Source organism: Spermophilus citellus, assembly GCF_964194105.1.
Source record: "Spermophilus citellus genome assembly, chromosome: 6".
In the NCBI taxonomy this organism is placed as follows: Eukaryota; Metazoa; Chordata; class Mammalia; order Rodentia; family Sciuridae; genus Spermophilus; species Spermophilus citellus.
Window position 1 is genome coordinate 117,325,932 of NC_138187.1, and position 24,358 is coordinate 117,350,289.

General features: G+C 39.5%; 1 protein-coding gene across 1 annotated transcript in view; it reads left to right on the forward strand.

Moving 5' to 3' along the window:
* Positions 1-3,316: 3,316 nt before the first annotated feature.
* The window catches only part of SLC30A10 (solute carrier family 30 member 10), a gene marked incomplete at both ends in the record, with an annotated part of 42,864 nt that continues 21,822 nt past the window's right edge, over positions 3,317-24,358 (forward strand). Inside the window, one exon of the mRNA XM_081300347.1 lies at positions 3,317-3,767. Within this exon, the coding sequence (XP_081156473.1) occupies positions 3,317-3,767 (451 nt within the window). The remainder of the gene's footprint in view (positions 3,768-24,358) is intronic.

Genomic DNA, 24,358 nt, shown 5'->3' on the forward strand with positions numbered 1-24,358 from the left:
TCATCCTCCCTCTCAGACTCTTCATTATTCACTGACATTTCTTCCTTGGCCTGCTTCTTAAACATAGGTATGTTAAACTCCAATGCTTGGCCTTTTTCTCATGCCATCTAATAAACCTCATCTAATCCCATGGTTTCAAATAGTATTAACAGGCTAATAATGTCAACATTTTTATCTCTACATCTGAGCTCTAGACCCATACCAACCACATACTGAATTCTCTTGTGTGTTCCATCAGCATTTCAGGATAACATGCCCCCAAATCTCATAACTCTCTATTCCCAGACCTCTTCGATAGTAGTTCCTGCCTAGAAGATTAGCCTGCCAAAATATACCCTAAACCTCAAACCAGAAATCTTGAGTCATCCTAGGCGGCCCCTCTTAACATGGTGTCATTCGTATTTGGCCAGCAAAATAGCTGTTCTAGTGTCTTTTAGGTCTTCCCTTCACATAGATCAAATCAGATTTTGTCTCTACATTTGTACGGGAGTGGTTTTTTTTTTTTTTTCTTGATTTTTTCCTCCCTAACATTCAGTTTATTGAGATATTTTTCTTCCCCTTGAAATCTTTTTGTTGCTAACCCTTTACCCTCTTCTGGCTCGTATTATCTCTCTAGTGTCCTCTTCAACCAGCAAAGTCCTTTGCAACCTAACCATTTGGGGTTTCCTGTAAATGGTATGCTATTTCCTGTCTATGTCTCTTTGCCTGAAATGACTTTCCTATCTCATTTCTAGGTTTCTTGCTAAATTTCTTATTTCAGGACCCAGGGTTCCATTCCAGTATGCTTTTCACTTGGTACAGTAAAGAGAAAAAGGCTTTAACGAAGACTTGAATTCTGAGCACATTTTGTGTGTGTGTGTGTGTGTGTGCACACGCGCGCACGTGCGCGCATGCGTGACTCGGTATGCAATATTAATTTACTAGAAAGTTAGCTTGGAGCAGTGATACTGAAATGATATAAAAGATTTTATTAAATAAGTGTCCTATAATGGGAATATTTCAAAATATTTGAAGTATGTCACCAAACCCCCATTTCATGGTGAAGAATTAATTACTGAATGAAGAGCTTGGGGAATACAGAAGCAGGTGATGATGTATCAGTATTACTTTATGTGGGTAAATAAGTAATTCTATTTATTTATTAATTTACTTGGTACCAGGAGCTGAATCCAGGGACACTCAACCACTGAGCCACATCCCCAGCCCTATTTCGTATTTTATTTAGAGGCAGGGTCTCACTGAGTTGCTAAGCGCCTCGCCATTGCTGAGGTTGACTTTGAACTTGCGATCCTCCTGTCTCAGCCTCCTAAGCTGCTGGGATTACAGGTGTGTGCCATCACGTCCAGCCCTTTTTTTATATTTTAGAGACAGGTTCTTGCCGAGTTACTTAGGGCCTCATTAAATTGTTGAGGCTGGCTTTTAACTCACACTCCTCTTGCCTCAGCCTCCTGAGCCTTTGGGATTACAGGTGTGCACCACCACACCCAGATCTTATATAGTACTTCTCTCACTCATTTATTCTCTCTCCTAGACAATAGTACCTTTTTTTCCTCAAACATCCAATGCTACCCCTTTGACTCAGTTGATCATGCTGATTTCTGAGAAGATAGAAGTGATAGGAATAGAATCTCTGCCCTCCCATCACCATATCTACTTTCCTGCTCCCGGGGCCCATATATTTCACCCTTTCTGCTACAGCAGCTGGAGGTCTGTTCTCCAGTACAGGCCCAGTCTCCACTTATACACTGTATTCCATCCCCTCTCACATTCTCAATGCAGCATTTCAGCAATTCTCCTTTACATACTGTCAGATTTTCTTTTTCCATTGGATCTTTCAATCAACTTAAAATATATGCCATTTTTCCCAATCTAAAAATACCCTTTCATGACTGTAAAGTGAAACTCACTGAAAGGATTGTTTGTACTTGCCATCTTTGGATTCTTTACTCCATTCTTCTGAACCCCCTGATAATTTGCCCTCGCCACTCCCCTGAAAGACTCTTGTTAAGATCAGGCAGGAAGTGTTTCTTCTTCCTTAGTCTTTTAATTCTATTCAGATCTTTGATTGATTGGGTAAGGCCCCCCATACATTAGTGAGGGTACTTGCTTCACTCCATCTGTGGGTTCCAATGATAATCTCATTCAAAAACACCCTTGCGGCTACATCCAGAATGTCTTAGATATCATTGATAAAATGGCCAGTCAAGGTGACACATTAAAGTAACCATCGCAGTCTAACTTTAAATTCTGGGGGGAAAAATCTATATATTAATACCAGCCTGTTTCTTTAAAGGACTGAGTGTATTCAGATTACCTAATACAGTAGAAGCCACTCCTGTTTTAGGTGTTCAGGATCTGCCAAACCTTTAAGGGCTATAGATAATCTTGACAGGTGGTAAGATTTAAAAACAACAACAACAACAAAGCAAAAACTTCCTTGCGTCAATTAAATCATAATTGACCTTACTTCCTGAAACTATCTGAATCATATCTTTAGCTTCCAGTTTAAAAGCACTTTATCTATGGGCTGTGGGATGTAGCTCAGTGGTAGAGCATTTGCCTAGCATGCATGAGGCCCCTGGTTCAATCCCAAACGCTGGGGGAAAAGTGCAGACTTCAAAGCACTTTTACCTTTCATGAGCATGAAGAATGTTTTTTCTTGTCCTATTTATGAAGAATGTTTGGAAGCAGGGGATAACCATTAGTTCCAGGTCAGCGGGCAAAGCTGACTTTGACTTTCACTTACTGCTCTGATTTCTGGATGAATGACCCTTGAATATTCCCGGAGCAGGAAAGTAGATGTGGTGGTGGGAGGGTCAGAGATTCTATTCCTATCACTTCTGTCTTCTCAAGCAGAAATCAGCATGATCAACTGAGTCACTCACTCAGTAGAGGTGATGACATTCAAAACTGTCAGGCAGACAAGATGTGGTCATTGCTGTCAAGGGGCTTGCCTTACCACAGCCATTACTGCTCGCAGAAAAGAGGCTGGAAAGGCCACAGCTGCCAATGAGCTTGTGCAGGATGGGAAGACGCAGAAGGTCTGTAATTACACAAACAAACAAACCAAGACACTGAAGCCAGTGTCTTCCATTTCCATAAGCTCCTGCTCACGTGACTTCTCTTGCTTAATTGCCCTTTAAACTGTTTTATGGTTTTATAGCAGCCTATAAAAGGTGATTTCTAAATATGACAGGTGCTGAAAGGCTGACTGGGAGAGTTACCCTGGAGTTGTAGTCACTAAATCTATCGCTGCTGCCTTAAGAGCTCAGCCTTCCCAAGAAAGGGAGAGAGGACACCAGAGCACTGAGCCACCATGGGGCGATACTCAGGAAGGAGCTTTCGCTTGATCCTCATGTGCGTGGTCAGCATCCTCCTTTTTGTGATGGAACTAGTGATCGCCCACGTGGGCAACTCCCTCTCCTTAGCCTCCGACGCCTTTGCCGTCCTTTCCCATTTTTTGTCCATGATCATAGGACTGTTCGGCGTCAGGGCCAGCAGTATAAAGCAGCACAGGAAGAGCACCTATGGTTTTCTTCGTGCGGATGTTGTGGGAGCGTTTGGCAACAGCATTTTTGCTGTGGCGCTGATGTTCAGCATCTTGGTCGAAGCCATCAAAAGGTATATCACTCCCCAGAAGACAGAGCAGGCCCTGCTGGTTCTCAGTGCTGGAATTATTGGACTGTCCTTCAACATTCTTAACTATGTCATCTTCTTGGACTGCTGTTACTGCACAGCACCCAAGCCCCAGGGAAACACTGAAACAGGTAAAAAGTTCTTCAGATGGTAGCAGCAGATTTGCTGGGAGTCATGGCAAGTACTATCTTGGGGGTGGGAGTGGGGGTTGCGGCTGATGGCGCTGTTTGGAAAGGCCCTAGTCATTGGGTGGACCTCTTGTTCCTGTGATTTTACAACAGATTTTTCTCAGAAAAGTTGCTATCCCTCTGAAGTTCCTTGTGCATGGAGTGGCAGTGGGCCAATTCCATGTGTGCGCACAGTGGAGGCTCTTCTTTGATTTTTTACTCACAGAGAGTGGAAAGGTAAGTTTAGACAGGTGGAGAGGGAGTGAAGACCACAGAGGGAGCAATTTGAAAGAAAGGGATGTGGTGGTGGAAATAGTCTCCCTTAAGTGACTCACTTTTGGTTACCCAGATGTGACATGGTTACATGTGAATTTAAAAATAATGTTCTAATGTCTCCATAAAATATGTTCAAAAAAATGCTGGATTACAAAACCAACTCACAAAGACTAAAGCATCAGGCCATTGGCTAGGTTGATGAACGCTTAGGAATATAGTCAAGAAATGTTACATAAAATTGGGAGGGAAAAAAATGAAAAGAAGATGGTCTAGTAAATTTAACTCTTTTGGAATGGAAATATTTGCACTTACTTATTGTGTGTATCTGTTCTATTTGAGAAAAAGGAAAATGATTCACTCATGAATTTTAAGTGTGGGCATTGAACTTTTTGGGTCATTTGTCACAAAATTAAATTAAATCTTGGAAGAGGACAATAAATCTGAAGTGGTTCTTTATAATATGGACCAGTTTTTCTTTAACTCATTGCCACAAAAGGAATTTTAAAAATATGTATATATCTATACACAACTATATAGTTTAGAAACGTTCTTGCAGAAGAGAAATTTCCAGTGTTTCTTTTAGAAGTTCTAGAGTGTGAACAGATTTTCAAATCAGTAGGTTTAAATTATGGCTTTGGCACAGGGCAGTGGTCGAGTTACTTTAGCTAGCTCTCCATCTGTAATATGGAAGGAGTTAAGTGCTAAATGAAATGCTAAGTATTTAGCACTTATTAGACACTTGATAAATATTCATTATTTTTAAAACACAATGTAAGCTATTAAATTGTGTGATAATTCAGTATCATTTCATTCTAATTGCTCAGGTCTGGACTCTAAGAAATTTCAAGTTTTTCCTTATTCAACACTGATTAGTTTTCTGTTGCTAGTATGGGCATTGAATAACTGAGTCTGGTGGGGGAAGCTCACAGTCTAAGTTTGCATTTATTTATTTGTTTGCTTATTGTAGTTCTAGGGATTGAACCCAGAGCCTTGTACCTGCTAGGCAAGTGCTCTACCACTGACCTACATCTCCAGCAATTTTTATTTTTTATTCTGAGATAGGGTCTCAGTAAGTTGTCAAGGCTGACCTTGAACTTATGATTCTCCTGCCTCAGCCTCACAAGTAGCTGGAATTATAGGTATGTGCCACCATGCCCGGCTAAATTTGCATTCTTTATTGTATTCATCCCATCTTTGCTACCATTATAAACTGTGTCAGTTGGATTCAGTTCTTTATACTATATCTATTTTAATTTCCCTATTGGTAGAATGTATATTGGAAGAAAACCTATATGCTAACTTTAAAGAGGAACAAATGAGAATCTGGAGTCTAGATCTTTATTCAGTTTAATGAATCATTTAATTAGAGTATCTTTTTTTGTAAAAGACAACTATTGGCTAACTTGAGCCCCTGTGCCTTGGTTACATCAGTCATCATGTGAAAAATATGACTTGAGGTTCCAGATCTGAAAATTCACATATTCAATATAATATAATATGATACATATGTATGTATCTTAAGTATGAATTTAAAGGAAGACTTTTACAAACGATTAGTGTTGACAGTGAAAGTGTCATTATGATATAACAATGAACTTACCATTATGTCTTTAATCATCCCATAGCAGTTCTAATTTTGCCTTTATTCTTGACATATGGCAGCTTCCTGCATATAACAAGAGCAGTTTAGGTAAAGGGTCTAACTTTAACAAACATGAAAACTGGCATACAACTGTAGTTCCATTTTTATAAATTGAATTGTCATCAGCTCTTGGTGCAGCTCGAATCTGGGAAGTGGTTCTTTGAGTGTTTATGTCTGTGCTAAGACAATAGAAAGAGGCTTGAGAAAAGCCCTTACCACATGGGTTTCTATTGGCTTAATAGAAGTGTCTGATGCTATGTTCTAATAGCTAAGCATAATGATGGGTCCTCTACACAATGGCTAATGATTTAAGGTCTGTATTCTGTGTTGCCATGATCATTCTGGTAGCTTTTGGTGTTGCTGAATTCTTTGTTTAGAAACTTCATAGTGTTTAAACCCTCCAAGTTGTTTTAGGATAGCTCCTGGTTTGCTACCATTTATGACTCAAGTTATGTATTGATTTTTTTTCCCAAATTGCATGTTGATGTTCTTCTCATTGCCTAAATTAGTTTGAAGAAAAGAGTAAATATTTATTTAGGTCAGATAAATCACATAAATTGACATTAACCCAAGACTGACTGACTGACTCATATTTTAAGAAGATATGTAATTAATCCATATGTATTTAAATAAGATTATAAACTATGAAGGTGGAGATTCTTGACTTCAAAGATTCAATCTAAATTTAAGAGAAAGAACTTCTATATGTGTAGAACCATAGCTTGTAGCACTTCGAAGTGTCTATAAGCTGAAGAGCTGCTGATACCCCTGGTTTATCCAATAATTTATTACTTGTGTGGAATCTGTAGCTACAGAGTGTTTTTGTTTGTTTTTTCAGACAGCATCTCACTAAACTGCCCAGGTTGGCTTTGAACTTGCAATCCTCCTGCCTCAGCCTTCCAAATCTCTGGGATTGTAGGCATGTGCCACCTGACCCAGCTAGGGATTGTTTTTTGTTTGTTTGTTTTTGTTGTTGTTGTTGTTTTACTTAATAAGACTTCAATCTCTCTTGTTCTGTGGATCTTTTACTTGTTTCAACTTAAAGGTATCGACACCAATTATACTTGATGTTTGAGATCACAGAAAAGTGAAAACTTCTTGAGAGCACTCACTTTAAATATTAACAAAATAGACTGTAGATATAGTTGAGACTTTCTCTGGGATTCAGACAGAGAGCCAGCATTTAAAAAAAAAAAACCTGGGAGAAAAGAATGAATGAGAGGTATAGCTGAGATCAGGGAGCATGGAAGCCTTAGATAAGAACTGGCTGACCCAAGAGTATGAAGAGGTTCAGGAGACAGTGGAGCTGGTGGTGTTTGGGGCTAATGTGAAAGTAAGAGTGAAAAAAGTAAAAACTACAGCTGTTTAAGAGAAAACACACAAAATAAGTGTAAAGTCCAAAATGTCCATGGCTCTACGTGTGAGTGTGCTTGGGAGAAGCGGGTGGGAAAAGTGGAGAGAGGTGAAAACAACCTACAGATTCACAACTTGTAGATCCAGATCCTAAGAAATGTGTCAGATTAGTATTTCCCCTCTAGATTTAAAGGACTAAATTTGCTTTGTTTATATATATTTTTCCTAGTCCTTATTTAATTTGATTTTCCTTGACATTATGTAAAATTAATTTTTTTTCAGGACTAAATTTTCTTTTAAAATTTGTGCAGTAAAACTCTCGACTTGTTCTAAACAGATAGTCTCGTTGTACATTGACCTTTATTTTAAGCTAAAGGTAACTTTGTTCTGTTTACTTATCCAGGCCGATGACTTCTACTCTATTTTGTACCTATTTCTGCCAACAATAGATCAGACTTGTCATTCATAGCATTTATAAATGATAAAGGAATGTCTGAAACGTCTATTTATTACTTTTAATTGGGAAGGGGGGTAGGCAAAAAGCCTTAATATTTAATTTTGCTTTGATTCCCAATAGGGCCCCCTACCTTCTGACATTATGCTCCTCCGACTGACTTGCTAGAGGCAGTGACTTCTCAGTAATCATCAAAGTTAGATTGTCATGGAAGGTTTTAATATACCCTGGTTTGTTGGCTCACACAAGCTTCTGGATAAAACTCAGCACTGTACCCCAATGCAGCTTCTCCTATAGGCACTGGGCTATAAGCAAGTTGCATTTCTTTTTCTTTTAGAGGAAATTTTACTTAGAAACAAGCAAAGTAGGCAAGGATCTGAGGGTTTCAGCAGAGGTAAGGTGGAATTGGCTGTGTCTCTTTCAGTGGATAAGAGGTAAGAAACTGCATGATAAGAGGCACCATTACCAACTGGAAAAGTGAATGTCTTCTAGGCATACATTTCCTGTGTTTTCTCTGTTCTAGATCAGAATCAGGATTGGAATGATTGAAATTGTACAATCATTGAAATTGTACTATTAAATAATTTAAATAAACATGATGCTTAATTCCCAGAAGCTATTCTTTTGCAGTTTGGCCGCATTTAGCACCATGGGTTTTCCAAGCACTTTAATGTGTTTTGAACAATTAACTCCCACTTGAGGATTCAGGATTAAAATGTGCTCACACAGAACAGATCACTGCAGCTCTCCTATGGAGAACCCTAATAAATCTCCTATGCATCTCTTTCCTGACTGGCCTCACCTTCTTTGCTTCCCATTAAAGGTTCTTCCTCACAGGGATTGAGTAAGAAAGAAGAAAGAAAGATTGAAAAATAGGTGCCATTTAACATTTGTGAAATCGATTCAACTGAAGAAAGAAAAAAAATCCAAATAAAATAAACAAAAAATAAATAAAACAGGGAAAGAGACCAGCCAGCTCCTTGTCCTCAGCCATTTTGTTCTAATGTGCAAAGACTGCTTAGACTGATATCTGAATTGAATTTTAGTGCAAATAAGTATTGACATCTCTGAGTTGTCAAGCACAGTGAAAATATAGAGAGAATAAATTCAGATCCATGTGATACACATTTAGAGGATCATGTTTTGCAAAATAATAAAGAATACCCGGAAAGAATACTTTCTACTTCCAGTTTTTAGATAGGAAAACAAAGTTCAAAGACAAATCTACAAGCAAAATCAAAAAACATAAAGAAATTAAAATGAGTTAATTAAAGATCTTAGCCTGCTTGGCCAGAAAAGAAAAGAAATTGCAGAGAGTGAAAAGTTATTTGGCAAAAAATTCAAAAAAACTTTCAAAAAGTATAAATGAGTACACCATAAATTGAATCCTAATTTCAGTAGCTGGATGACCTCCAGAGAGTTACTTAAAATTTCAAAACCTCAGTTCCTTCATCTATGAAGTGGAGAATCTCTGTTGCGAGGATGAAATTATATTATATGTGAAAAGGGCCCGGCATAGCAGCTGGAATACACTGAGCACTCGATAAATGATGATGGTAGCAGTGGTAATTGGTAGTGATTATCCAAGGCCTGAAGGGAAGGAATAAATGAGATATTAGTAAGATCCTTCTGTGGACAAGCCCCTTGCTTACAACTATGAACAGGTAGCCCACCTTAGCTGTGGTCAACATTCTTATAATTTTTGCTGTTCATCATACTCTGATCAATATAGCTCCATCACCATTCCAAAAATCCATACAAAACATGTCTCAGTGATGACAGGTTAGTAGCATCTCCAGTAGGGTGAACCAGAAGGAGCGTTAGAGCAAAGAGTTGAAAATACATGTTCTGAAACTTCTTCCGGCATTCACCAGGTTGAATATTGGGGAAGAGACTTTACCACTCTGATCCGCAACTCCGAGTCACCGTGGTGATGCCTGTAGTCTCAGCTACTCTGGAGACTGAGGTGGGAGGATCTCTTGAGTCCAGACGTTAGAGACCAACCTGGGCAACATAGTGAGAAGAAGGGAGGAAGTAAACGGAAATGAAGGAGGAAGGAAGGAAACAACAACAACAAAAAAAAACCCTTTATGCTTCTCTTTTGCTAAATAATAATACATTCATGATGCATTAGTTTTCAAAGGGCTTATAAATGTTAACTTTCTCACCTTTAAGTGCTTAAGATAGCATATGTAGAAGGACATTTTATACACACACACACTCACACGTATATATATATATATTTAAAATTTTTTAGTTGTAATTGGACACAATACCTTTATTTATTTATTTATTTATATGTGATGCTGAGGATCGAACCCAGGGCCTCGCACATGCTAGGCAAGCGCTCCGCCGCTGAGCCACAACCCCAGCCCCAGTATTTATATTTTTAAGCTGTTAAAATTATACATTTTAAACTGTTTTAATGGGAATATAATGTCAATATGTCACTCATAAAATAGTGTGAATACAGTCCATATACTAGACTCTCATTTCCAATATATATAGATGAAGAAATTGAAGGCCCCAAATATTGTATAGCTGACACAGACTTAATGTTAGAATTTTCCAAGTAGGTGGGATGAAAGTAAATATTCTGTTTTTTCTTATAATCTGATTAAAATTATTTATTTATTTGAGATAAGGTACCACTATGTCACTGAGGTTGGCCTTGAACTCCCAGGCTCAAGTGATCTTCCTAGTAGCTGAGACTGGAGGCTCATGCCATTGTGCCTGACTTGTAGAATATGTTGTTTTTCATCTCTTTCTTGATCTTTTGGTAAAGATGGTGGTTGTGGTTTTTAAAAAACATTGTGTACGACTGTCTGATGATTTTCTTTTTTAACCCTCCAGAAGAGATCTTATTAGGACTTATAGCATGAGGGGAAACAGCATATGGAGTGTTTCTAGTCTGATGATTCTGGTGTACAACTATTTTGTCATCATTTTCTACAAAAGGCAATGATATCTAGAGACTCCTGTTCCTTAGAATATCTTCCATAGTCCATCCTCTGTTATTTATTGTATACATTTGAACGAGATGTTTTGAGAGAACTTTGAGGAAGTAATTTTTGATAAATCCTATCTGTGTTCTTGTTCTTTATTTACAGTGACGTCTCTAAAAATGCATCAGCCTAGTCATGAATAGAAAATAAAGATGATCCTTAGCTCAGGTCAAGGAGAAAAGTGGGGACTGTTTCCTTACAGAGCAGCAGGGAAGTCAGGTCAGAGGAGAATTGGCTGGACTAGCCACCTCTCTGCTTTCCGTAGACTTCCTCACTTGAACAAACTGCCTTGAGAATATGCAGGAGGGAGAAGAGGAGAACCAGTAACTAAGCTCTACACCAGTATCAAATGACAACAAGGCTGGGACCTTAGGTGTCCAATAAATAGTTTTCATGCATGCATCTAGAACTAAGATGAAAATAAGGAATAAAAGAAAGTGATATAAAAATATTAACTCAGTTTTTGATAAAAGCTGTATTAGAGAATGTAGCTTGGATGTGATGATAAGCTTCCTAATAATTAGCTCATTATTTATTTATTTTATGGTGCTGGGGTGGAACCTGGGGCTTCACATGCCAAGCAAGTGTTCTACCATGACACCACCAGCCCCTAATGCTTATTTCAGGATTAAACATACCATCCTCTTATAGGTAAGGTCAATAATAGTAGGAGCAGAGATGGGATCCAGAGCAGGAGGAATGTATATCCTCTATGGGCAGGCAGTGTGAAGGTACTAAGGAGGTACTAAGTGGAATGGGTTAGCCCAGGAGGTACTAAGTGAGGCTTATTCCAGTCCTTTAAACAAATTTAGCAAGATAAGACCTTCCCACCCTGAGGACGATGTCCTACCTGGATTCTGGGGAGGAAATGAAGGGGCCAAAAAGAGTCTACACTAGTGATGGCCCCTCATGGAAATATAAGAGGAGTAGAGGCCTCTTCATCCCTCCCAACGTGAGTTATCTTCACCTTATGGCTCCCCTTGATGGACAAGATGAGCAGTTTTGGGGATGATATTGCTGAATATCCAGAAGGTTGGTGGGCTCAATACCAACCACTGCTTCTCTTGGGTATGTTTTCTTTAGGACCAGGGTGTGCAAAGGTAGATTATATCCCCAGCGAGTGGAATGGATTAGAATAGTTAAGTATATTGGTTATGTGAGTTCCGAGTTCTCACAAATGTTCAGTACTGCTCTCCAGAGATTACAGAGTGACATGAAGGGATGGCATCAAGATATTCTAATAATTCAACATTGACAATATAAAAATGCCCCAGATTTAAACAATATGGATGCCTTCCTAATGTCAAATTATAAGAAGAAAATTAAAATTCAAAATTAAATATATTGACCTTATAAGTTAATATCTACAGAAATCAAAATCCTTCGCCATCAAAGGTTAGGATTTTATTTCACCCAAGGGAAATAAAACCAAAACCACAGAGTCTGGGAGTGTACCTCAGTGGTAGATCTCAAGTGGTCTGGCATGCTCAAGACTGTGGATTCGACCCCCAGCATTGCAAACTTAATAAGTACGTAAATAAAAACACACACAAAAAATTATTTGTGTTGAGCAGAGTCTCCTGGAATTTGGTCATGGTTTTTTCAGTAGTTTCAGCCTGAATTGTTTTACAGTATGGCGGAAGTTGTTCCTTCAGGACATCCCAAATCGCCTAGCTCCACACAAAGGCTTCCATATTCTCCACTCTGTAAAGGTTCTCTCTTTGCATTTGTAGTTCTTCAGTTTTGTTATAGTTTCCATATATGGACTTCTTTTTGTTTATTCCACCTGGGAATCATTGTGTTTCAAAAGTCTAAACATTTATATATTTTATTAATTCCAGAGGACTTTCAGATATCTATCTGTTCAAGTTTGGCATTTCCTACATCCCTTCTGTTTTCTCCTTCTCTAGTGTTATTAAAATAATGTATTGTGTTGTTCTGTCCTCCATGTTTTGTGACTTCTTTAATATTTTATACCTAGGAAAATATGTTGCTTTCTAAGTAATTTTTCAGGTTTACTTTTAAAAATTCTTTTCTCCTCCCCCCGCCACACACATATTTAAGTTGTTGATACTGGTCTTGAATTCTGGATCCTCCTACTTCAGCTTTCTGAGTAGCTGGGATTACAGGCATATGCCACCAAGCCCAGCTTCCATTTTCATTTTTACTTCGGTGCTCATTAACTTGCTCATTAATTTTTTAAAGCTTTAATTGAAATACTTTAGATTCACAGTAAGTTACAAAGATAATACAAAGACATCCCATGTACCCTTTGTCTAATTTGCCTCAATGGTATTATAGTATAATATCGAAACCAAGAAACTGACATCCGTATGATATGTGTCTGTAGTTCTCTGCCATTTTATCATGTGTAGATTGGCGTAACCACCACTAAGATCAAGATACAGAATTATTACATCACCATAAAGATATTCCTCACTGCTGTACTTTTATAGGCACACCCACCATTCGTAAACTTCTCCCATTTCTGAGACCTAGTAACAATAATCTGTTTTCCATCTTTATAATCTTCTAATTTCAAGAATGTTGTATGAGTGGAATTTATATATGTGACCTTTGAAACTGATTTTTCTCTTTAGCATAATGTTCTTAGGATCCATTGAAGCATTTGCAGGTTTAGCAGTTGGTTCTTTTTATTGTATAGGATGAATGTAGTTGAGTTTTTTTTTTAGCTACTCTGCCAATTTTAATTGGTGAATTAGACCACTTACACTTAATATAATTATTGGAGGCAAGAGTCTATTGCATGCTAGTCAACATTCTTTTTTTTCCTAATAAACATACTTGATACGTTCTGTATCTGATATTTTCAACATCTACAATTTTTGCATATCTGAATCTGCTATTTTTCATTTTTGCTAATGCTCTCAAGTGGCTTTATTTTCTCACATTTTATGGGTTTTGTGATTTTTTAATTGTGAATCAATGTTTAATGAACTTTATCTGAGAATTCTTTGAGGTATAAATTGGAGGTACATTTTTCTTTTTTTTTAAAGAATTTTTAAATATATATATATTTTAGTTGTAGTTGGACATATTGTCTTTATTTTATTTTTATGTGGTGCTGAGGATTGAACCCAGGGCCTCTCACGTGCTAGGCGAGCACTTTACCGTGGAGCCACAATCCCAGCCCAGAGGTACATTTTTCTACACGAGATTTGCATATGCTTTTATTAGGTGTCTAAAGACACTATTAACTTGGGAACTTAAAAATTATTTATTGGGGTTGTTGTTATTATTATTATTATTATTATTATTATTATTATTTTACAGGTAGTTTGAATGTTTACTGCATTCCCACATGAAGGCCATGTTATAGTTCCAACTTCCTAGGGGACATGTTTTTCTTTCTATCCACAACCAAAGCTAAAAAACGTGCAAGTTTCCTGCTTGTCTCCTTTGGGGGCAATGGGGTTTTGTTTATTCAATTTGTTTGTTTTGTTTCAATTTTTCTAGCTTTATAAGGGGATCTTTGGTATAATTCTCTACTGTGTGTGAATCTAAGTTCTATCTCCTATGCCACACGTGATCTTCCATGGTTATTAAAATCCTAGGATAGGATATTTTTCTTTATTGAACAAGTATTCTTAAGTCAGATTCTGGCTTCAACTTACCTTTTTTTGACGTTTACTTCATTTGTGGTCTCTGAGTATTTTTTAAAGTCTCTCTCTCTCTCTCTCTCTCTCTCTCTCTCTCTCTCTCTCTATATATATATATATATATATATATATATATATATATATATATATTTGTGTGTGTGTGTGTGTGGGGGGAGTTTAGAAAACATAATATTACCTCAAGGCCTGAACACTTACAGGTAAATTTAGGTATTTAGTGCTTCATATAGTCTAGGACCTCATTTCACTTACAAGGATCAGGGTAGAGACCCAGCAACGTCAGGAAAAGGGTTCCTCTTGGTTATTGCCTCTCCAAGTGGCCAGCCAGCACACGCCAAACCCGGCCAGGGCCAAGACCCCTGGAGCACTTAGCTCATCTAGCTCAGCTCTTGCTACAGGAGGTGTGTTGTTGGTGCTGAGTCTTCCCTCTCTGCCCAGCATGTGGGATCCTCTCTCAGGGAGTAATGTTTAGAACATTCCTGCCCACTTGCAGAGTTTAGAAATTTGCAGCAATGATATTCTAGGCCAGACTTTCTTTATGGCACTTTCTTAAAGGGGAGGGAATGAGACAGAGAGAGGAAGGAAGGAAGAAAAGAAAAAAGGAAGGGACCAACTTAATTTAACCATTAACAATCCAACTGACCTCCCTGAAAGAAGGAGACCATGAAAGGTAATTAAAATACTAGAACATGTCTCAGATTTCTGAATAAAAGATTTTGTAGAGAGAGATGCTAAATCATAGGAAGGGAGGAAGGGAGGAAGGGAGGAAGGGAGGAAGGGAGGAAGGGAGGAAGGGAGGAAGGGAGGAAGGGAGGAAGGGAGGAAGGGAAGAAGGAAGGGAGGGAGGGAGGAACCGACCATCCTGATTTCCATTTTGTCTTTGAGCCTCCATTTTGGCTGCCATGTGTTCACTGTGGCCCTACCTCCCGCTTTGGCCTGTGGCTCCTGCTTCAGAGGGCAGCCACTCCCTCCTTCCTCACTTTCTTCAGTCAGTGGTCAGCCTTAGCAGATCCTGAACTGAAGCCATTTTGGACTTTCCAAGCTTGCCCTGCTGCTCCTGCTCCTGGCTTATGATGCTCCAGATATTATCTTTCCACCACTTTTGAATGTAGCAAGCCTACATTCACCAAATCTGAAGTGGGAGATGAGCTTGTAGTGTTTTGTTCTCCTTCCCTCCAGGAAGGCTTGGTTGGCTGGTTAGTGGTTTACTGGGTTCCTAAATTGTCCCTTCTTTCAGCCCCACATGTAAGGCCAGAGTTTATGTTGGACTGTCTTCCTTTGGCTTGGCCATTGTTTTCTGGGTCAGACATTTGTTTTTCAGACATTATTGTTATTATTATTTTTTTTAATCACAGCAAGAAAAATGAAGTCAACGTTTAAGGGTCTGCCAAAAGCAACAGTGTTTGATCCAAATAAATCTTGTCAATCCTCACCTCTCACTTGAAAGGCATTTTTCAATCAAACAAAAAGCCTAACCCAGGCCAGGACTCAAACTACCATTGTCCTGCAGATCCCTTCAGTGCATATGTCTTGTACCTCCTGCATCTGTCCTTAGATGCCTAACCTGTTCAGCCAGGACACGGGAAACTCACCCCACAACAGCTGTTTTGCTTTGAAGCTTTTCTCTTGATACCTTAAATATTCTAGGCTAACCTTCCTGGGATCCTCCTCTCAAATAGCTCTAAATTTTATAGACACTTTGGATAGCTGTCCCAGTCCTCACATGGTGCTTCTCTTACATTTACTACATAACAAACCACCCCAAATAAAGTGCCTTAAACAACAATCACTTAATGATAACTCAGGGTTTCCATGGGCTGGGGATTGGAAAGGACACAGTGGGAATTGCCTGTGTGCTTCTACGTTGTCTGAGGCCTCCCTTGGGAAGACTGAGAGACGGGAGTCCCTGGAAGTTCACTTACCCCCATGACTGGTACCTGGGCGAGTAGGTTTAGGACTGCTTGCCACACCACCTACACATGACCTCTCCCTATAGCTTGGCTCCCTCTCTCTAGAGTGGCCTCAGCATTGTACATGGCAGCCCAGGATTTCAAATGTGAGTGTTCCATCAAACAAGGTAGAAACACCATTAATTTTTCTGACCCAGCCTTAGAGTCTACAGGCCAGTGGTAAGATGCATGACTCCACCTCTGGATGGGAAGAGAAGGTCATTCTGTAGGAGAACCCATGGGATGGGAGCTATGGTTGTAGCCATTTTTGAAAAAAACATTCTGTACAATTTTCCCTTTGGCCACAATCACACCACTTCCACATGCAAAATTCACTCAGTCCTCCCCAAGTGTCCTAGATTCTCATCTACTATGGGTGTCAGCTCAAGGTTCAGGATCTTGTCATTGTAAGTAGGTCCAAAGAATGAGGTCTCTCTGGTGTGGTTCCTCATGTGAGGCTCCTTGAGTCTATTCCCTTGGTTTGCAGATATGCAAAATGAAGAAGCAAGAGGCCTGCCATGTACACACGCAGCAGCAGTCATGGGACAGGAATTGGAGAATGGCCACATGCCCCAGTCACATTTATTTTGGACAGTCTTCACAAGTAGCTTCCTGGATCTGGTTCCCTCTGGTGGTCAGGGAAGTGAGTTCCAAATTCCTGTCAGCTATCAGAAATCTTGGCTTCTCTGCCTCTCAGAGATTTCCATGGTTTTCTGTCCCTAATCTGATCTAATCTAATCACATTTTTCAGCGTGTTTAGATATGTATTCCTTTTTCATTTTTGCATCTTTCAAGCGTCAGGAAAGCTCTCCTCCTTTAGCTCCATCTGCCTATTGTTCCTGAGAGTAAATTACTCTCCCTCTCGTTTTCTTTGCACCTAAAACTGAGGCATACACTAAAAACCAGTCTCAGGCCTGTTAAATAGCTATTGTTTTTCATGCAGTAAACTACTGGGATCTGCCAAGGCTCCTGCTTATTTATTTATTTATTTATGGACTTATTTATGGCTTATTTATTTTTTAAATATTTATTTATTTATTTTAGGTGTAGACGGACACAACACAATGCCTTTTTTTTTTTTTTTTTTTTTTTAATGTGGTGCTGAGTGAGGATCGAACCTGGGTCCCGCCTATGCTAGGGGAGCGCTCTACTGCTGAGCCACAATCCCAGTCCTTAGTGGACTATTTAAACCTGACAGCTCCTGCCCTGGTCTCACAGAAGCTAAATCTCTATGTAGAGTTTTTCTTGTTTGTTTGTTTTCTTGGACTCTAGGCACTCATCTTTATCTTTCCCAAGGTTCCTGTGAACTCACCAATATACTAGGGCTTTGGGGGGCTCATAAACAACACCTCTGTGTTACTCTCTTAGGTTTGGAAGCAATTGATGTATAAAATGTGGATGGCATTTGAACATAAAATAGCAACTTTACTACAGATAATGAGGAATATGGCTAAGATATGTAGTGGCAAAGAGCTTTATTATAGTTATTCCCAGAGCTGGTCATCAGCCCAGTCTCAGACCTCCCTCCTCCATGCAGATCCTGCTGCAGTTATGTACCAGGAGAGCTGGTCTTTATGGGAAGGTAAATTTGAAAAAGAAATCCCAGAAGAGGTCAGCTGAGCATGCGCCATTGTTTCTCCCAAGATTACCCATCAGAGAAGTGATCTTATCTCTGGGAATGTCAAGGAAACAGTAGAAAGAGATCAAGAGTGATTTTTCTGGGGAGGTGCCCTTGTGGAAATGTGAAACTTGGGGAGCAGAGGGTCCCCCAAACACAACAAAAAACTGTGAACTCCAAAGGGAGTCTTACAAAGCACCCCTGCCAGGGTGTCTGCTCATCTCTGTAAGGAAGAAGCATATTTGGTAAGGAAGGTCTGAGACAGCAGATACGATTTGCAGTCACCAGATATCTATAGTGTGGACCACTCCCTCTTTCCCTTTGCACAGTATTAGCCGACTTGGATATGTATGCTTGACACAGAGTCATAATAAAGAGCCAGGTACAACATGGGCACAGAATATAAATATTCTGTAAATATTTTAGACTGATGGTCTTCATCAGAAAGAATCATTAAACACAATGAAATCACCCCTTCCTGCCAAAAAAAAGTTTTAAAGAACTCATAGTCTAGTGTTGTCAAATGCCTGGTAGAAACAGAGCTCTCATTTTTTTTCCCCTCTGTAAAGAGAATTGAACCAAGGCATGCTAGACAAGCACTTTAGCATTGTTCTGTGCCCCCAGACCTTTTTATTTGATTTTGAGACAGGGTCTCTCTAAGTTGCTCAAACTTGTGCTTCTCCTGACTCAGCCTCCCAAATAGCTGGGATAACAGGCATGTAATGCTGCACTTGCTACTTTTTTTTTTTTAATAAAAAGAAGAAATAAAATTGTCTTTATTTGCAGATGATATGATTGTCTACCCAGAAAATGCCAAGAAATCTCTGAAACTATTGTTAAGAGCAAATAAATGAATTTAGCAAGGTAAGAGGATAGAAGATTAAAGTAAATAAATCAATTACATTCTTATACACTAGCAGCAAATAAATGGAACAGAAAAAGGAAGATAATCTCATATACTTCTGATAAGAATATAAATTTGTGCAATATTTCTGATGGTAGTTTGACAATAGCTATATACAATTTTAAGTGCCCACATTCTGACTCAATAAGCCCAGGAACATATACTCCAAAAAGTGAGCATCAGGATACACCTGTTACTATATGTTACTATAACATATTTCACAAATAATCACAATAACAATGACCACAGGGACAAAACACAATAGTATAAAAGAGGATACTATACGTCCATCAGTGGGCGCTGCCTCGCTTAGATAAATATACACACCTCTACAATGAAATAGCATACACAGATAAAAAAGACAAGGTAATCATGAGACCCCCCTCAGAATAATGACATTTTTTGATGAGCTGCAGAGGACCAACATTTGAGGTGGCTTTTTTGCATGACAAGCTGTTATCATTGTCCAGGGGGCATAGTTGGTGGCAGAGTCAATACTCAAAGCCAAGTCAATGTGCATCTGTGAGGTTTTCGTGCTACCATTTCACTCTCCCTAGCTTCTAAAACTCCATCAAGTTTTAACGTCTCTGAATCTCAGGTTTTTTTCCAGTTAAAATGAGGACAGTCATACTTACCTTTTAAAACATTAATTATTGCTGGGCAAGGTGGCACGTGCCTGCAATCCCAGCTGCTCAGGAAGCTAAGGCAGTGCGATTGCAAGTTTGAGGCCAGCCTGGGCAACTTAGTGAGACCCTGTCTCAAAATAAATAAAAATAGAAAGAATGGTAAATCACCCTTAGGTTTAATCCTCAGTACTGAAAAAAATAATTATTTAATTTTTAATTGATGCATAGAAATTGTACATATTTATGGCATAACATGCACTATTTGGATACATGTGTATATTGTGTATACTTAACTTTTAATTTGTTCTGAGGATGACATCAGAAAAGATATGTGATTAAATATCTGAAGTGGACTCATGAATTGCCACATGCGGTCATGTTATACATGTCCTGACTTATTTGGCCAGTGCTCCTCTGAAAACGTGACATGCCACCCACAAGCCAGAGTGTGCAGAACGTGACATGCCACCCACAAGCCAGAGTGTGCAGAACATATAATTTCCTTCCCTGTTACCTCCCTCTGTCCCCTCCTTCCCCTCCCACAATTTCTTCCATTCTTTATTCATCCTTCATTTCCTGTCCCCTTCTGGAATGTAAGATGTGCAAGAGTCGTTTCCTTCTCTGTCTTATTCTCTGTTCTATCCTTCTCTTGGTCCAGTGCCTAGAATATGACAAATTTTTCAATAAAGGTTGAAAATGGCTTTCACTCCCCTGCTTGACTAACAGTAGCTTGCTGTTTTCTTAAGATAAAGTCCCAACTCTTTAACTAACTTAGGAAAGTCTGATCAATCGGATCCTTGCTTATCAGGAGGCTCCTCTCCTCTCCACCCCTCAAAGTCCACTCTCCAGCCCTGGTGAGTGTGCTGCATCCCCCATGCCTACCACCCCCTCCTGACTCCAGGACTGGCTCATGCCATTCTCTCCTCTCTGAGCCCTCCCCGCCCCACACACTGCTCTGTGCCTCTCCTCAGGCTTAAGTCTAAAACGCCACATCTTTAGGTAGGCCTCAAAGGGCCATAGGATAAAAGTTTGGTCACCAGCCTGTGGAGCTATTGGGAGGTTGGTGAAACTTTTAAGGTTCGTGGGAGAAAGTTAGGTCACTGGGGATGTGCCCCTGGCCCCTTCCTCTCCCTCTTTTTGCTTCCTGGTGGCCATGAGGTGAACAGCCCTCCTGCACTGGGCACTCCCACCATGATATATTATGCCAAGCCCAAAGCAACAGGGCTAAGTGATCATGAACAACAATCTCTGAAAACATGAGTCAAAATAAACCTTTACTCCGTTTAAGTTGTTTTTCTCAGGTATTTTGTCACAGTAATGAAAAAGCTAAGTAACATACTTTAGGGTTGGGAGTAAGGCTTCCCTTAAGCAACCTTTCTGTGGTGCTGTCATGCCTCTTTTCTCTGATCATTATATCTTTCGCCTACTCAGGGTACTCAGGTGTTAATGCCCCTCCAACACAGAGGGGTTATGCCTTCTCACTCATTGCAAGTATCCCCATAACATATAGTGAGTACTTGACACTATGTGGTGAATAATCAGTTGAATGAATGACCATAAGGCTGTTCTGACATATTTTTCCTATGTTCTGATGAATAGTACTACCCCTCAGGCACCCAAACCAGTCACCTGGGGACATCTTTCTTCTTTCTCACCACCTACCTCCCCTCCAGACCCATCTACTTAGACTCTAAGCACTGCAGATCTCTTCCACAGTGTCCTCCTGTCTGGTCTTTTCTCTCCATTTTCATGAGAAAGAGTTGTCAGTATCTCTTGTCCAAACTGTTGCAAAGCTGCTTCCTGTGTTTGACCACTTTCTTTTGATCCTGTTTGTTCAATACATTCAGCTGCTACCAGCTTCATCCTTCGGAGAGATAAACCCAATTATGAATTCCCTGTGATCACAACTGATTAGTGACTTCCCATTGCCTTCAGAATATGTGTCAAGTGCCCTTCCATGTTGTGGCCCATGATCTGGTCATAGATATTACAAATATCCCAAGGCATATAATCGTATTATCATATCTTAACTATCACAGTAATAATCAAGCTGAACAGAATTTAGTTTTTCCTTATCTTCTTCTCAAAAGGCCTGTGAATACATTTACATTTATTTTGTGTTTCCTAGCACCTGATACATAGCAGATATTCTACCAATAGTTGTTGAATTAAATTTATCTAGACAGTAAAGGTATAAATAAGCAGTGTGTGTGTGTGTGTGTGTGTGTGTGTGTGTGTGTGTTTGTGTATTGCTAGAGATCGAACCTTGAGCTTTGCACAAGCTAGGTAAGTGCTCTACCACTGAACTATGCCCACCACCCTAGTTTATTTTAATTTAAATGTATTTGCTCTTATTTGTTAAGTGAATGGTGTTGAACATCATTCTCGATTTTATAATGTCATTTAAAAACATGAATATACCCCTTGTCTGCTGTCCTCAGTGACAGAACATCAGGTTCATTCATTCTTTTAGTTTATCCTTCATTCACCTCTAGATATTGAATCCTAAATGGGTCCAGCATGGTTCCAGGAAGTATAAATACCACATAGGGAGATGCAATATGCATTCAGATTCAGTATCAAGAGGGCATCCAAGGAGAGACTTGAGTGAAGACCTGAGTGATAAGAAGAAACTGGTCACATAGAAATTAGGGAAGAGCTTTTCAAGCTAAGGGGAGAGCAAAAGCAGGGAGTTGGGAGAACTGAACTTGGTATTCTGAGGAACGGAAAGAAGAGCAACGTGGCTGGCCAGGGGTGAACCAGAGGTGGGTGAGGGGTGTGGGGTGCAGAGGCACTTGTCACTTTTGGTCAATGGAGTCAGGCTTCATTTCATGTGCATGTGACTGAACCCTAGTGATAAGAGTAGCTTAAGGAGAATAGAAATTTATTTCTCTTTGATGTTTGGAGGGGAAAATGGAGCCTCTTCTCTGTCCCAGGTCCATTTTGAAAATTCCAACAGAAGAACTCTGGCCAAGTGTCTATCTCTTGAACAAAGCACTGTGGCCAGAGAATGAGGAACTATGATTAGCTCACCTTAAATTACATGCTCATAATGTGTTAGTCAGTTTTCTGTAACTGTGACAAAGTTCCTGAAAGAATCATGTATAAATAGAAAAGTTTATTTTGACTTAGAGATTCAGTTCACGATCACTTGACCCTGTTGTTTTGGGCTCATGGTTTCATAGTATATCATGGCAGAGGTGAACTTGGTATTCTGAGGAACGCAAAGAAGAGCAACATGGCTGGCCAGGGGTGAACCAGAAGTGGGTGAGGAGTGCACGGTGCAGAGGCACTTGTCACTTTGGGTCGGTTGAGTCAGTCAGCTGAGGAGGACAATTCATCTCATGGGAGCCAGAAAGAAAGAGAGAAACAGGAAGGGGCCAGGGTCTCAATATCTCTTTCAAGGGCCTGTCCTTGGTGACCAAAATTCCTTCCACTAGGGTCCACCTCTTAAAAGTTTCACTACCTCCCAATAACACCACAGACTGAGGACCAAGCGTTTATTTAACCCATGAGCTTTTGGAGGACATATTTAAACTGTAGTACTGCCAGGTGCGGTGGCACATGCTTGTAATTCCAGCAGTTCAGGAGGCTGAGGTAGGAAGATCATGAGTTCAAAGCCAGCCTCAGCAAAAGCAAGGTGCTAAGCAACTCAGTGAGACCCTGTCTCTAAAGAAAATACAAAATAGGGTTGGGGATTTGGCTCAGTGGTTAAGTGCCCCTGAGTACAATTCCTAGTACAAAAAAAACCTAAACAAGCAAAAAGCCAACTATTCTCTCTTGTTCAAGGAGACAGAATACTTTCCTAGAAAAGAGTGGGAATGGGTTTCAGGGAATCTAAAATCTTAGTTGATCCATTTAAACTACTGATGATTACAAATACTTTGCTTGCTAGAGCATGTGTAGATTAAGGGTCCATGGCTTCATAATGATAGCATAGTAAGGTCTTTTATTTGTCTATTTTTTTGTGTGTTCACTATTTTATTTGATGTTCAAAACAACTATATACACTAAGTGGCATGAGGTTCTTATTTGCATTTTGCAGATTGAGAAACTAAGGCTCAGAAGTTTGGTGGCTGGTCCAAGTTGTATAACAACTTCACGTTAGAGGTCAAGAATCTCAGTCCTGGGCTGGGGATGTGACTCAAGTGGTAGCGCACTCGCCTGGCATGCGTGCGGCCCGGGTTCGATCCTCAGCACCACATACCAACAAAGATGTTGTGTCCGCTGAAAACTAAAAAATAAATATTAAAAATTCTCTCTTTCTCTCTCTCTCTCTCTCTCTCTCTCTCTCTCTCTCTGTCTCTAAAAATAAATAAATAAATAAATGCAATTAGGGGATGGTAGGACAAATTTAAAAAAAAAAAAGAATCTCAGTCCTTCTCTATACCTCATTTCAATATCCAGCAACACCTTTCAATCTGTTACAATAGTGAGGTTATATCTTCTAGTATTGTTTTAAATATTTTTATATTTGCAAAACATTTTGTTAATCCACTTCTAATTAGTTCTTAGGTAGTTAAGTTAATTAGATTTTTGGATCCATATAAAATAGATGATTTTAGGAGAAACTGGATGTTCTAGCTAACTGTGAAGGAGATTCCACAACGCTACTTACTAGAAGTAAGTATGATGGTTCTAATGATGACTGCCAGAACTTAAAAGAAGGAGTCACTTGCAGATTATCTACCAAAGGCATCATGCCAGGCCCTTTACATGTGCCGTTTAGTTTGATTCTCACAACTACGTGGGACAGAGTGATACCCCTATCTTCTCCAGATTATAAATGAGAACATAGAGGCTCCGAGAAGTTGACTTGTCTACTTGCTAATAGCTGACAGAGCCAGCATTGGATCCTAGATCTGCATTGTACCAAAACTTATGTCTTTCCACTATATTCTCCTGAATATTTAACTAGTGCATTTGCAGAGGCAAAAGTATTTGTTAATAGGTCTTAGCACAAAATTGCTCTCACAGTCTCTTGGGAAAATGGTCTTACTCATTTTCATAAAGTCTAAAATTTAAGATGAATCTAGCAGTGAAGGAAGCTGGTGTTTGTGTGAGATTGTGGTGGCCTCAAGAAACATAGG